Source organism: Schistocerca americana, chromosome 2 (assembly GCF_021461395.2).
Source record: "Schistocerca americana isolate TAMUIC-IGC-003095 chromosome 2, iqSchAmer2.1, whole genome shotgun sequence".
NCBI classification, from domain to species: domain Eukaryota; kingdom Metazoa; phylum Arthropoda; class Insecta; order Orthoptera; family Acrididae; genus Schistocerca; species Schistocerca americana.
The window spans coordinates 747,608,972-747,624,694 of record NC_060120.1 but is presented as its reverse complement, the minus strand read 5'-3'; the positions used below and the strand labels follow the sequence as shown (position 1 = coordinate 747,624,694).

The 15,723-nt window shown below is 40.0% G+C and overlaps 1 protein-coding gene across 4 annotated transcripts in view; it reads left to right on the top strand.

Annotated features, from left to right (window-relative positions):
- The window catches only part of LOC124594915 (nuclear pore complex protein Nup93-like), a 195,837-nt gene that overhangs the window by 16,787 nt on the left and 163,327 nt on the right, over positions 1-15,723 (top strand). For all 4 annotated transcript variants that reach the window (XM_047133397.1, XM_047133398.1, XM_047133399.1 and 1 more), the window contains one exon: positions 13,779-13,907. In XM_047133397.1, the coding sequence (XP_046989353.1) occupies positions 13,779-13,907 (129 nt within the window). The remainder of the gene's footprint in view (positions 1-13,778; positions 13,908-15,723) is intronic.

The window sequence follows — 15,723 nt, the reverse complement described above, 5'->3', positions numbered from 1 at the left end:
GCGTGGCCGTGAGGCTTGCCTCAACTGCAAAATTGAGTGTTATTTTGTGTGCTGTTGAGTCCTGGTTTAATAAAACTTGTTTTAGTAGTATAATTCATGAGTGCATATAATTAACTGAGTATATTATGGCTTGAGCAAAGGGAACACTTATCTTTATTTCACGAATTACGTTACAAACTAATTTCAAGACTTTAAAATAGATGATGGAGAAACAAAACATAACTTTTCAATTTTGTTAGTATAAAATGTATCATTGGCTTTAAGGTTGCTCTGTGACAAATAAATTGCTTTGTTACATATGTGTTTTGTTTGATGGATCTGGGATTGGAAAAAGAATGGATGTCGGCTTTTGGAGTATGAGAGACAAAAAATCTTGACAGAAAAAAACCAGAATTCAAGAAGGCACCTTGAGGATCAAGAGTGTTTTCAGTGGTTGGGTCATGGACAAATTGAACATTTCAGTTTCTGAAAGAGCCAAACTTCTAGCCATAAAACATAAAGCAATTGTGAAACAAAATAGATTTGTAACCGAGAACTTATTCATGTTGTTTGTTTCTTGGGCAAGGAAGAGCTTGTATTCAAAGGACACTGAAGATGAAATTTCCAGCAACAAAGGGAATTACCTTGAACTATTGGAACTTTTGTCTAGACAAGAACAGTTTATTTGTGATCACTTGCAGAACACGTTTGGTTTCAGAGGAACACCAAGCACAATTTAAAACGAATTAATTGTACTGGTTACCAAGATCATTAATGATCCCATTAGAGAAGAATTACAGTCATGTGACTTTGTTGGAGTAAAAGCAGATGAAACCCTGGATATGTCTTGTAAGTGACAAATGAGTATTATTCTCAGGTTTTGTACACAAGATGGTTCAATTGAAAGATTCTTTGGCTTTCACAATACTTCTAGTGACAACGCTGCTCAGGATTTTTCAGAAATTGTACTTCGTGCACTTCCATTGGGGAGTTTATGACAAAATAATGAGCCAAACATATGATGGAGCCTCAGTAATGCCACATAAACATGGAGGTGTCAAAAATTTCTTAAACAAAAATGTCTGTGAGCTATATTTTCACACTGTTATGCTCATAAACTTTATCTAGTGCTGTTACATTGTTCTAAAAATATCAAAGCAGTTAGGCTTTCCATTTGCAATCTTCTAGCATTCCATTCATGTCTTTTAGCAAGTCCTCAATGAGAGCACAACTCTAGAAAATAAAGGATTGAGATTGCCTCAAACATGTGATACACACAAGAATTTCAGTTCTTGATGTGTTCAGACAACATGTCTTAAATACCACAAGCTGAAAAACATTTTCCAAAATGTCACCACAGATGAAAAAGACAGGGATGCAGAGTCATTCAGCAGTGCTTCTGGCTTGCTTAGCATTCTTAATAAAACTCGGTTCATTTTCTGCTTTGCCTTTACAAAGAAATATTTGTATATGTTGTCCATCTCTATGCACTTCTTAAAAACAAAATTGCATATGATATTGGCATGTGGAATTCTTAAATCAAAATCAACATCAGTTTGTTAAAGCATATGAAATCATAAACTGTGACCTCGTGTATTGAAAGCTGTGACAACAGATTTCACAGTGAAATAAATGGAAGTCAGCGTGACTTCCATACACATAAGATCTCACCATGAGAGATCTTAGATAGTGTGATACAGCAAATAGAAACGTGTTTTGGAACTTGAGGATATTAAGTTTATAGAGTTGCTAGATAAGAATCATTTTGGAAAATGTCTGTCTTTCATTTTACCCTATCTTCCACCTTCCCCAACAATCAGACTTCCCATCTCCTCAGATCTGGTAAGTCTCCCGTGACCTGGGGTTCTGGGTGGCTTTTCGTAACTACACGTTTTTCCAAAACCTCAAGACTCCTTTTCCTTCATCCCTCTTCCTTCCCCTTCAACCCTTCTGCCAGAAGAAAGAACTACTGGCTCCAAAGGGTTGCAAACTGTAATTAATATTTTTTAAGTTTGTGTTTTCCTGCCACCACTTGGGGAGTTGATTTTTGATTTATCCAATTAAATTATATTTTCAAAAATTGATTATTTTTGTTGATAAATGATGGGTTAAGTTCTCACTGCACATTTGCCTTAGAGAGAGGGAAAAAAAACACCTGGTTAAACAACTGGAAAATGATTAGAAATTTAAAGATAACAAGATTGATAACTTTGCTACCAAGAAGACTCAGTGCATGGATCTTCTGATGGAAGAAAAGCCTACCCACAATTAATCCATTAGCTTAGCCACTGTATGGTACATTCCAGGAAGTCTCTTGGTATATTTCTTGTGTTTTAGGTGGACCTGATCAGTGTCAGCAGCATCATTTTCGTGCTGTTGCCAGCCTTCTTGATTAGTTGTGCAGGAATATCATCAGTGTACATTGCTTTCTTCTCGTTTAGGTCTTTATGAGCTTACTTAAATTCTTCTTGACAATGTCATCATCTCCATTGTCATCTTCATCGCCTTCCTATTTTCCTATTACATCCTATGACAAAGATGCTCTACTGTACAATTCCTCAGTGTATTCTTTCAGTTTCTTCACCATACAGCACTTTTCCCCCCGATTTGTTTTCTGCTGTACCTGACCCCGCCCCCCTTTTTTTCCCCTTGTGGTGTTAAAAAAATTGTTTGCGATTCTGTAGGATATACCAATTTGTAATATTTTTTGCTACCTCTCTGCACATTTCCTCAAGAAAGCTTTCGTTTGCTTTCCTGGATTCTCTATTGATTAAGTTCCTAACTTTTCTGTGTTCAGGTTTTCCTTGTTCTTCAGCTGCATTTTTGCATAGTCTTCTGTTTTCAGTAAGGTAAACGACATCTGCTGTTATCCACCTCCTCTTGTTTTTGGTTTAGTTTTCCTAACTCTTTTTTTCTGCTGCTTTGTATATATCAGATTTAATTTGTTTCAATTCTTCTTTTACTCCTCTACGCTGGAAATTTTTAGCTAGGTTGCCTGTTTCATGTGCATAATGCTTTGTCAGTCTTACAGTTTTCAGATTTTTTTTGTTGGTCATTTCTTTTTCACTCTCTTTCTCTTTGGACTTATGACTCGGAGTGTACTTTTCATCATGACCAGGCTGTAGCCACTGTCTGTCTCCAGCTGGATAGCTCCTGCAGTCGTTAACTGGGTTTCTGAAACTTTATTTCACTGAATTGTAATGAACCTGGTGTCTCCTTAAATCTCCTGGGGCCTTCCAGGTGTTCTCAGCTTATGATGTTAAGGAAGTGTATTTGTAACAATTGATTTGTGCCTCAAGTGGAATTCAATCAGGTGGACTCCTCTTTGATGGGCTCATCTTTCACTACTTCCCCTCTTCTGGTACTTCACCCACATTCTCATTCCAGTCCCCTCAGAGATTCAGGTTTTCATCTATCTCAACGTACCGAATTCTTCATACATTTTGGTAACTACTGCATCCTCTTCTTTGGACATTGTGTCATGTACACTTGTATTACTAAAACACCCTCTGGTTTAACTTCAAGTTTGAGTAGTGTTATCCTAGAGTCGTACTGCACACTTGAAATGTGAACCAGTGTTTTTGACACCGCTTCAACTTCTCCCACTACCAGTTTGTGTTGCTCGGCTCTGGTGTGAATGACTGTATTCTCCAGACCAGAAGTTTGGTGATTGGACCCGTCTCATCTTGGGTATGTCAGTGATTTTGATTTACAGTCACTCAGTTTAAAGTTTTAGATTCCTTAGCTTGCTGCATTATTCTGACATTCCAGGTGGTTGTTTTAAAATTGGAACTGTTTTCCTTCACATTGTCTGTATCTTTTGCAGTTCCTGCCTGTAGATCAGATTGGGAGACTAGCTGAGCTCCAAAAAATTTTACTATAGATACTGACATGGCTTACTGCTGATGCTTGGGCTATCTGTGTATCTTTGATGTAGGGGTCTCACCTTGCTTTCCATGTCCTATGCCGTTGACCATCAGTTGGTTCTTCCACCTCTGGAAATGGTTTCTCATTTCTTGGACAAAAAGATCCCCTTCCAACAAAGGCTTGGTTGATGACTTATCCCAGTCATCCTTCAGTCCCTGTCTACATTATGTGACACACGAAGTGACTTCCTCCAGTACTTTAGAGAGCAACTATGCATCTAGTGCAGGTAAACAGCAGAAGAATCTGCACATTCCATCCTGTCCTCTATCTTCAGCATCGAGTGAAAGAAGTGATAATCCACTGGGTACCTGTACAATTGGTAATCCATGGCAAAGAACTGAGACATGTTATGGTTGGTAATATCATCTTCCCAGTTATGGTGTAACTTCTCCATTCAATTGATTGGGATGTAGTCATCCAGAACTGTTGGGAAGATGGGTGCAATAGCCAAGTTCTGTAGTTACTTTTATAGACCTTCATATGTAACTTTTCCTGTCACTAGCCGGACTCTATATAGACAGTACTGAAATATTGTTAGTAGAGAGGCTAAGTATGATTTCAAAACATATGTAGGCGAAAACAAAATAAAAGGCAATACAGAATGAGCATATCAAGAAATTAAGAGTCAATTCTTTGAGGATAATTAAGCCTTAAACTAAGACACAAGACAAAGAGGGCAGTGTATTTCCAGAAGACGAAGCAGTACACAAAGAATGAAAGAGGTATAGAGAGGAACTGCATTATGGTAAAGATTTTAATGAAAATGTTTTTAAAGAAATGGATTACATTGACAAAAATGAGCTGCTTCTACCAATGTTAGGGAAAGAATATGAAGAGAGCATTAAAGAGCTGAGAGTGCATAAATCTGCAGCATCTGCTTGCATCTTCACAAAATTATTGAAGTCACTCAGAGAAGAAGTTAGAGATGTTATTTCAGATGATAAACATCACAGACGTGAAAAGAGAAATACCAATGATTCTGAGCAGAAACACATGATATGCATTTTGAAGACCAGCAACAAGAAGAAATGTGAACAGCATAGAACAATCAGCCTCATATTACTCCTTCTAGCTACCGCCCCATCTCTCTTACCAGCTGCATTTGCAAGGTGATGAAACATATGATTTATGCCTGGCTGGTATGGTGGCTAGAGTCTCGCAAATTGAGCACGGTGTTCTGCAGTTGACCATCTAGTGACTTTGTCCACCTATGCCAAGAATGGTTTTCTGTGGAAATTCCAGACAGTGGGCATGTTTTTTTTTGTTTGGAGGAGGCCTACACCTGCTGGGGAACGGGCATCTTCCATACTCTTTACATGTGGGGCTTCCTTGGCCACCTGCCCTGTTTTCTTCAGGAAGTTTTAAAAGACAGAGTTTTCAAGATACATGTGGGTTCTGCCTTGTTGGACACCTTTATCCACACAAAAAAACTGTCTGTATGAATTTCTGGCGGCGCAAATGGTTTCTCCCACCATCTTTACATCTTGGGCGTGTTGCCCTTCCATTCGTTGAAACTACGAAATTCCTGAGGCTCATGCTTGATAGGAAACTTTCTTCATCCTCCCATGTGTCTTACCTGGCAGCCCACTGTACGCGGTTCCTCGGTGTCCTACTTGTCCTCAGTGGTACTTCCTGGGGGTGCTGATCGAACCACCCTCCTCCGTTTGTACCAGACCCTTGTCCGTTTGAAACTAGACTATATATGCTTTGTTTATGCGTTTGCACGTCCATCTCTCTTACACCTTCTCAACACTACCCACCATTGTGGCATCTGTTTAGTCATTGGTGCCTTTTACATTAGCCCGGATGAGTGTCTGTGTGCTGAAGCTGCTGAATTACCAATGCCCTACTGCCGTGACTTTCTCCTCGGCAGGTATGCATGCCGTTTGTCCGCCATGCATGGCCACCCATCCTATGCCACCTCCTACAATGATTCCTTTGATCACCAGTGTGGGGTGCGTCCCTCTTCTCTGTTACCTCCTGGAGTCTGCTTTCGGCACTTGCTACAGCGGCTTAACTTCACGCTACTTGCATCTTTCCTGGTGGGTGAAACCCTTCACCACCTTGGCTTCATGAAACGGCCGGCCCATGTTAACCTTGGCCTTCATTCGCTTCCCAAGGACGCTACTCCGGCCTCGCTCTATCACCTTCAGTTTCACGACCTTCGTATGAAACATTGCGATAGTACCTTGTATGCACTGGTGGGTCTCAGATTGACCGGAGGAGGAGGGGGGGGGGGGGTGGTCAGATGTGCCTTCGTCATTGGCACCCATCACCCATGTCTTTCAATATCGGCTTCGAGCACACTGCTCGGTATTGACAGCCAAACTCTTTGCCCTGTATCAGGCCACGGAGTTCATCCGGCAACACCGCCTTTTCAGTAGTGTCCTCTGCTCTGACTCACTCAACGCCCTGCAAAGTGTATGTGCGCTGCACACCACCCATCCCTTAGTGCAGCAGGTCCAGGAAACTGTCACTTGCTCACTCTTGGTGGAGCCATTGCAATGTTTCTGTGGGTTCCTGGTCATGTTAGTCTGCCAGGAAATGAGGCTGCTGATGCTGTTGCCAAGGCTGCAGTCCTCGTACCTCAGCCCGCCAGTTCCTGTATTCCCTCTGATGATCTCTGTGTTGCCATCTGTCAGGAGGTGGTGTCCCTTTGGCCTTGCCAGTGGTCCTCCCTTTATGGGAATAAGCTCCGGCTTATTACGGCTCTCCCAGCAGCTTGGACAACCTCCTCTTGGCCTTTCCGTCACTATGAGGTCATTTTAACTAGGCTGCATATTGGGCACTGCCTTTTTAGCAATCGTCTTTTGATAAGATGGGCTACCCCACCACTTTGTACACATTGTGCCCAAGTTTTAACTGTCCACCAATTCCTGACAGTATGCCCATTTTTTAACAGTTTATGTTCCCACTTGGATTTGCTGTCTGAGTTATCGGCCGTTTCAGCAAATGACGAGCGGGCTGTCAACTGCATTTTACTTTTTACCACCAAAGCAATGTGGCGAAGGCCATTTAATTTTTAGCTTTGGACCTCCCTTTCTGTATGGTGTCTTTTTTTGCCCTTTCTCCACATGCTTGTTTTTAGCTGTCTTCTCTTACGTCAGTTGAGACTGATGTATAGTCATTCTTTAGCTCCTCTCTGTCTTCGTGGTCTATAGTTTCGACTTGGGCATGTATGACCCCAGTTGTTCTTTGCACCCTAGAGCAAAACGCCTGATATTACATGTCTCAAAAATACTAACCGACATTATCCATTGTTGCATGGAGGAGGAAGTAGAAGACTTTGACAATGTGAACAGTTTGGGATTTGAAGGAACTCTGGAGCACAAGAGGCAGTACTTAATTTACAATTAAATATAGAGCAATCCTTAAGACTCGACTCATCAATCTGGGTAGCCTTCATAAACATGAGAACATTTTGATAATATTAATTGGAACAAATTGTTCAGAGAGTTGAAGATTGCAGGAATAGACTTCAGGGACAAAAGAATAATCTTGCAGCTCTGTGAGAATCAGAACACTGTATAGGGCACGAGGGACCACAGGTTAACCACGAGAGGTCCCTGAAACCACCTATATGAGGTCTGTTTCAAAAATTCTGGAACATTTGTAATTCAGTGCCAATGGTGTTGCTAGATTGAAATCCGGTTGGCATCCTGGCACATGCCTGTGTTTGGTGTGAAACTGTTGAAAGTTTCATTGTAGTACATCTGTTAATTATTGTTCACTGCTGTACTGAATACAACGTTGTGTCACACAGTTTGTGAATTTTGAGATTGCAGAGTTAGAGGAACAATGCGTCTGCATTAAATTTTGCATCAGACTCAAGAAAATCTTTACAGAGACACACCAAATGATGAAGGAAGCCTATGGTGGTGAGTGCTTAAGTCCTACTTGGTGTTATGAATGGTTCACACGGTTTAAAAATGTCCCGATGGAAGCTAAAGATGACCCTCGTTGAGGATGCCCTTTGACGTCTACCAATAATGCTCATATCAGTAACGTCAATGAAATTGTGTGTGCCAATCGAAGACTGAGAAATTGCAGAATAATGTAACAATTCAGTTGAATCATGTCATGCTGACACAGCATCTTGGAATGCGTAGTGTTGCCGCCAAGTTACTCCCACTGCTCATGACTCAAGACCAGAAAGACCTTCACCTCACAATATGTGAGGAGTATTTGGAGCGCGCAAATGAGAATAAGGTGCTCCGTAAGAAAATCATAACTGGTGATGAGACGTTGATCTACAGTTATGATGTTGACACTGGGGTTCAGTCTTCGCTATTGGTTGGGAAAGGTTCTCGGAGACCAACAAAAGCTTGTCGGATCAGCTCAGATCAGGTCAAATGTCAAAGCCATGCTGATAATTTTCTTTGACTTTGAGGGACTAGTTCATCCTGAATTCGTGTGCCACAGGGACAAACTGTTAATCGATGGTACTGTTGGGATGTGCTGCGACGCCTGCGAGAAAATGTGAGAAGGAAATGGCCTGACATGTGGCAAGAAAGTTTATGGTTCTTGCATTACAATAACGCACCCACACATTCGTCCCTGTTGGTGCATGAGTATTGCACAAAAAACGAAATCACTGTGCTGCCTCATCCTTCAAACTCTCCAGATCTGGCCCCTGTGGACTTTGGAAATAAAATAAAAAGTAAAAAATGCCATTGAAAGGACGAAGATTTGCAACAAGAGACAAGATAAAAGAAAATTCACAGATGGCACTTTGCCCGATCCAGCAATAGGCATACCAAGACTACTTCAGAAAGTGGAAGTGACATCGGAAATGGTGTATCGGTTGAGGAGGACAGTAGATCAAAGGTGACCATGCACAATAAGTAAAAGGTAAGAGTAGAAAAGTTTTATGAACGAGTTCCAGAATTTTTTGAATCGATCTTATATTGTGGTGTAGGTGTACGTATCTCACCCAGCAGTGTATTTCTCCTTATATACAAGAGTACTGAAATTAACCCCACATGTCCAAATGATGTAGTGTAGTGGTTAAGTTGCTTGGCTGGTGAGCTGAAAGTTGTGTGTTCGAATCTGTTGGCTGCCATCTACTTTTTTATTTTACATCTTTAAGAAATGTGTGGGACCATTATTTTTATTCAGTTAATTGATTTAAATAATATGTATCTCTTTTTCATCCCTAATCCAGACAAATAAGTACACGTGTGACTGCGTCTGCTACCAATATGTTCCAGTTGCTACGCATTAAAACAGATTTTTCTGGGTCTTCTACTTCAGGTTCTGTTGGTAATAGGCAGGTAAGGTGAAGTGTTTTGGATAGCTCTTGGGCTAGGGATCATTTGTATTTTCAGTAGAAGGCTCACCTTACTGTAACTATCCTACAATACAGGATCAAAGTTTGAATATTACACACTTCCTCCAGCTAAGGCAAATGGAGCAAATGGGCTGGTACTTTTTGCATGGATGTGGTCTATGATGTGCCTTATAGAGCTTATAGGGGTGCAGTGTAGTTCGTGAGCAGTTGGGTAGAAAATTTGGAAAAAAAGCATTTCTCACTTTTTTCTCCCCTGTCTGCAGCAGATATCGGAATAACTAAACACAGTGAATTGCTCAAATGTCACTGTTATATTCTCAAGACATTTATCTAGAAGTTGCATCTTCCACTTTTGAAAAATCTTTATCCATTATTGAGAATCACCCCAAAAACACCGTTTCTGGGTACCAAACCTGAGCTACGGATTCCAAGGTGGGTGTGCACGGCAAATGTCTTGTCCTTATCATCAGAAGGGTTTTTGGAACCCCATGTAGTACTGAAGGATATGCAAAATTTTTGTGCACATAAAATCTGGTCTGAGGTGTAAGATTAGTTTTGAGTTATTCCAATTTCACATAAGTAAAGTATGAAAATTTTACTGTTCCATAAAGTTCTTTCATATGAGTAACGTGCCCTGCTGTAGCAGGGAAAAGAAGGGAACCAGTGGAAAAATTATCCTATTGGAGCACAAAAAATGTGAATATGTTCCTGTTTATTTAAAAACTCTAACTAAAAAGTGGGATACCAGCTGCCTCATTCTACCTCTCTCAGCACCTTTAAAAATTTTGACATATGAACATATTCATACTTTTTTTACACTGAGAGAGGAGACAGTGGCAATGAAAAAGAGACAGAAGAGTAATGAAACTGAAAGATAGTAGACTGTGATTGTGGTTTAGAAAGAATGAAGGAGAAATTGGCAGTTTGGGACAAAGAGAGGGAAATAATGAAACACAGCTTACAGTGACAGAATTGCATTAGGAAAAGAGAGAAGGAGACAGTGTCAGTGGGAGAGAAATAAAGAGAAAGAGAAAATGGAAGTGGGGGGAAGAATCAGTGATAATGAGAGACAGAGTCTATGATGATGGCAGTGGGAATGAAAGTGATGTCGAGAAGAAACCTCAAAAGTGGGAAGGAATGAATGAGATAGTAGCAGTAAGAGAGAGAGAGCAAGAGAAGGAAAGTGAGTCAGATGAGATGGAGTAGTAGTAGTAGTAAACAAAGGAAACTATGGCTGTGAGACAGGGGACATTGACAGAGAAACAAAGAGATAATGACAATGAATTGAGGTGAATCGGTGAATGATAATGGGCAAGTAGGAGTGGATGGATCTGAGCAATTTATGGCAATGAACTAGTGGGTGTGGCAAGTTACAGTTAGGGGAGATAGTGGGAATAAGAGGTGAGTTGCATTTTAAGAAGAGGGCAAATATTTCCATGCCAACTTTGGATGTCTGATATGCAGTCAAAAAAACAAAGGGCACAAGGTTGCCAGTATTGTTTCGAAGTGCTGGAAGAGGGCTTCTAAAAACCATATGTTGAAGAGTGGTTCTGGTAATTTATTCAGAATTAACAATACAGTGTGTACCTTATAAATGTGACTGTGGACAAAAGATGCATAATATATTTTGAAAGGCCACGTAGCAGTATAGCCAGCACCCCCTTGCTAAAGCTTTGGAAAAGTACAGTGTATACAAAAAAATTAATCCTCATTTTACCACAGAGAAGTAAGATTATTATGATATTAATTAAGTAGACCAGATAGTCACAATCCGGGTAGTTGAGTCTATTGTATATGCAAAACATTAAATACATTCAGCAACAACATGACATGTTGATGACTTTAAAATACTGATATACAATATGTATTGATGACTACTGTTGCTGGCACTTTGAATTAATGCTGGGAATTCTGGGGGTATGCAGTGTGAAGCTCTATGAAGACAAGTCACAACCTGCATCTGTGGATCTTTGCTCTGCTTACAGGCATACTCAAGCTAAGAATTTAAGCTGCTTGTAACAGTTGTACTACAACTGTTGATCAGTTACCTAAGACAGACTGAGAAATGGCTGTCAGATTAATAGCACAGTTTTTCTCTGTGCAATAGTGGAAAGATTTACATAGTTTGCAAATGACTGTAAACATCTGTCTACTGTATTCTAATGCTTCAGTGCACTGCAAAGGTGTAATGTAAATCTTTGAGTACACTCCTCCATATGCCAGCCGGTCTCTTTGATCAATAAACAGAATGTTGATGCTTATGGAAATTGGTAGAGGAAGACCTCTTTGTGCTATGTAATCAGATTGAATAATACTTGAATCTGCCTGCAGCTGGAATCCACGTCATTCTGGCAAATCAGATCATTTTGAAGTGATCTGTGTGGATGACATGCTGCTTGGAAAACAGAGTAAACAGGGGAATGTGTGTTGTGATGCAAAGGAATGTTAAAAATAGTTGACTTAATGTATCTTGCTATATGAATAAGAACCATTATTTCAAACAACAAAATATGATATTATTAAAAAGTAAAGGCAGCATCAAGCTGAAAGATGAACACCATAGTGCTCTACTAGGTGTTGTCCTACTGGAGGTGGTATGCCCTTGCCTTCCTCTGTCCTTCAAACTGACTGACCTAGACAGTTAAGGGGCCTACAGTGTAATGTGGGCTCTGAACTGTGGTGCAACTCTGCATGTTTCAACATGAAAAGTCTCCCAAAAATTGAGAACAGGAAGCTTTCACTTAACACTTTTACTAACACACAATTTGAAAGGACTTCGCACAAAATTGATCTGATGGATGAATCAAAAAGGGAAACAAAATTCTTTTCAATATTCAGCCAAATGTTAACTTCCTCTTGAAGTGTCCAGATCCAGAGAACAAGATTTGTCAGTTTCTGGCAGGAAACTCCTACAATACTGGGAAAGGAGGGGCCGGGGGGGGGGGGGGGGGGGGGGGGCAGGTGAAGTCATTGTTCTACCTTGGTTCTGAGCTAAAGCTCGTGTCCAGTACGGGATATGAAAATTTGTCCAAATCAATAGTCACCAGTGAAAACTTCCGAAAGTGTCACGCTGAGCAGGAACCATCCCCAGAAGAGTGAAGTTGAAGGCGAACAGCTAGTGGTGGACAATGTGGAAGCAGCAGCGGTGACTTTGGAAATAAACATCAGTCTTTAGCGGGTATATAATCTGCCCATTGCAGCCAGAGCACAGTCCTAAATCCTGGCCAGGCAGATGGCTACAACTTTCATATTGGCTAATTTCCTTCTTGGGGGATGTATAATGTAGTCCAGTCAGCGTGCGCCGCTGGCTGGTGTACTCGTCGATTGCCATCTTGGTGTGGCCATTAGTATTACCCTCTGATGGCCTGCTGGCCAACTTCTTGTTGTGGTCTGAAGGTTGGCTGCTGGTAGTGTGGAGTTGTGGGAGTTGAAATGCTGCGGCTTGTAGATAGTCGGCTGTCATTGCTTTATCGCGGGCACACCACAGCACATCTTAACAAACATCGGCAGAAGTGAACAATGTTCTAACCATTTCCAAAACATTATACAAAAATGGATTCATCACTGCCAGTAGTTACCCATAAACATATCATCAACCAAATGTGGGTAAAACTCTACAAAGAAGCAAGTTCTTGATAATGATGGTGCTTTTCTTGCTTCTGAAACTGCATTTATTTGAAGAAGAGAATGATGGTGTGTGTAGTTTTTTTTTTCCCTGAGGGCAGAGCAAATGTGGGGCTATAGTCACTAAGTAGTGATGCTTAGAATAGGCTTCCTTCACCACAAGAATGCTTGAGCACTCAGACTAACACTGAGACGTGACAGTTGGCTCCTTCGCCATGAAAAACGCTCTGTCACATAGATAAAATATTTTAATTACTGTTTAGGTGCAGCACTCTTTATTAGTTGTTGACAAACTAATTATAGCTGTGAATTTACACCATGCGAGCATGCCGTGTTCCCCGAATTGAAGTTTCCGTTGAGAGTAGGATGACTCCCTTCCCGCAGCAAAAAAATTAAGCAGTTGTGGGATGCTGGATGTGTCCAGCTAGCTGCTGGAAAGCACTGGGACAAAGCAGATAGTGTGATTTTAAAGACTGATGAGAGACAATGAAGCTGATAGAGATTAGTATGCAAAAGTATTGTTTGTATAATAGCAAGTAGCACTGTTACACTTAATGAAAAGTCATCATGGAACCATAGTGACTAGTTAAGAGTTTGTGCTAGACTGAAATATTAACACGCACATTTTTTCCGTGGACTGTGTTCTGTCCTCTAACATCCTAGAGATGGTAATACATACTTTATAAGTAAAAACATTTCATCTCAATGTGCCTGCCATTAAAAATATTTGAATGGAAGTATCATATGCTGCACTGTCTATAAAAGTAGCCACTTAGATGATTCAGTCATATTTTTAAGCTATAATAGGAAGTTCATATTTTTATTTTCCATCTTCACTGAAATTGACGACTAGATAAACTCGTTTGTTCCTGTTGTTGTTCATATGTGCAGTTTTTGGGTTTTAGGGATTTCTTAATGCTACTTGTTTTTATACTGTTCTAACTCGTACATGTTTCAGTGTGCTTACAACACTGAGAAGATGATGTGGGAAGACATAGAGAAAAGATGGAGGGAGGAAAAACAAAAACTTTTCAGCTCTTTGCTGTGTGCATCAGATGAATATTTGGATTTCTCAGTAAGAGCAGAGGTAAGTTATATAATATATTTTTTGAAATTCAACACATCAAGACATGTCCTGTGTGAATTAAGGTCTTGACAAAACAGAGTAAAGTTTTCAATTTTTAAAATGTTAGTTCCATGTTTAATCATAACTCTTACAGAATATGACTCAAATCCCAGCCTTGTATTTTGGGGTCATAAAAAAGTAAAGATATAAGGGAGATGGTAAAAGTAAAGAGAACAACTTAAATTGTAGATGGGTTTTTCACATTTACAAAACTAGTTAGAGGAGAAAAAAGTGGTATGTGACTGAAAGTGGTATGTGACTGATAAATATCGTAGGACTGACCCAGGCTCAAACCTCAGAACTTCTATTCTTAATTCATTACGTACCCCTGTGTGGGAGTCACACACATTAGTGGAAGTGTAAGCTGTCTCAGATATCTCTGTGAACTCTCCTAACACCTGATTTTGCTCCAATTTATTTTTATTAGTACTCAGTTTTTTGCTTCTACTTTTCCTGATGTGCGATATGACATTTTCCTGGTGAAGGAACTTTTTCAGATTCCAAAAGCTGTGCTTAGCATTTGTCGGTGGTTTTTGTATGTTAACTTGACAGCCTTGCTCCAATTATCGATAAGAAACCACTCGGTTTCCTTTGTCAAACATTATGACACTTTTTTATTGTTCTATAACCAGTCATCAGATTTTTTTTGTCATTTATCTTCTTCCACCTCAGTGATTTATTAATAGCAAATTGCTACACTGCATTGTGGTATGGAATCCACATTAAATTGTGGGTGTCCATCTAACTGATTGGGTATGCCAGTTAACAGGTCACAGGAAGTCAAAAGCATACCACCTTCAGTAGGACCAAGCTTAGTAAAGCAATGTGGTGTTCAAACCGTACTTCAGATTGATAGCAGTCATATCTTTCAAATTTTCACTGCTCGTTAGGTACCACATGCATTTTGTTATATAACTGAAATAAATTGTGTAGAGTCCATAGTGCTGAAGTACATAGCACAGCTTTTACTACTCTGGTGTGCAAAACTTAAGGAAGAAAGTAGCTTTCACTTGATGGGTCATTGCAAAGTAACGAAGCTCGTTGAAATTTGGACCATACAGAAGTTGTGCTACAGTATAGTACAGCGCAGAAGGTAACAAAGAAATATGCAATGGGGCGAACATAAATGATACTTTCATTCAAGGACAATAATTACACAGAAGTTCCCTGGACATTACAAAAGGCAGGACATCGTTCTTAATAGTCTATAAAAAGGGGGCTATCACAGACATAAATAACTACCGGTCAATCTCTTTGACTTCAACACTTGGCAAGCTGCTTGAAAGAATAATTCTAGATGAAATGGAATCCTCCTCCTGTAAATACGAACTATTGAACAAAACATAACATGGGTTTTGAAAAGGACGATCTACAATAACAGCATTAGCACCTTTCTTCCGTGAACTACTGAACAGGCTGGATGAAGGAAACTAAGTTATAGGGACTTTCCTAGGTCTGTCTAAAGCATTCGATTCTGTGAATCATGCAATCCTGTTATCCAAGTTAGAAAATTACGGGATAAGAGGAGTAGCTCTAAAATTAGGCCTACTAAGTTCTTATCTCTGTGATAGAAGACAGTGCACAAAACTAAATTATAAGAATGAAAGTAAGGTCCAAACAGTAAAGTCAGCATACAGAACTCTCAATTGTGGAGTTCCCCAAGGAAGTATACTTGGACCATTCTTGTTTATAGTATATATTAATGATATAACACAGCCACAAAACTCCAAACTAGTGAACTATGCTGATGATACATCTTTTTATTAGCTGGGGCTGT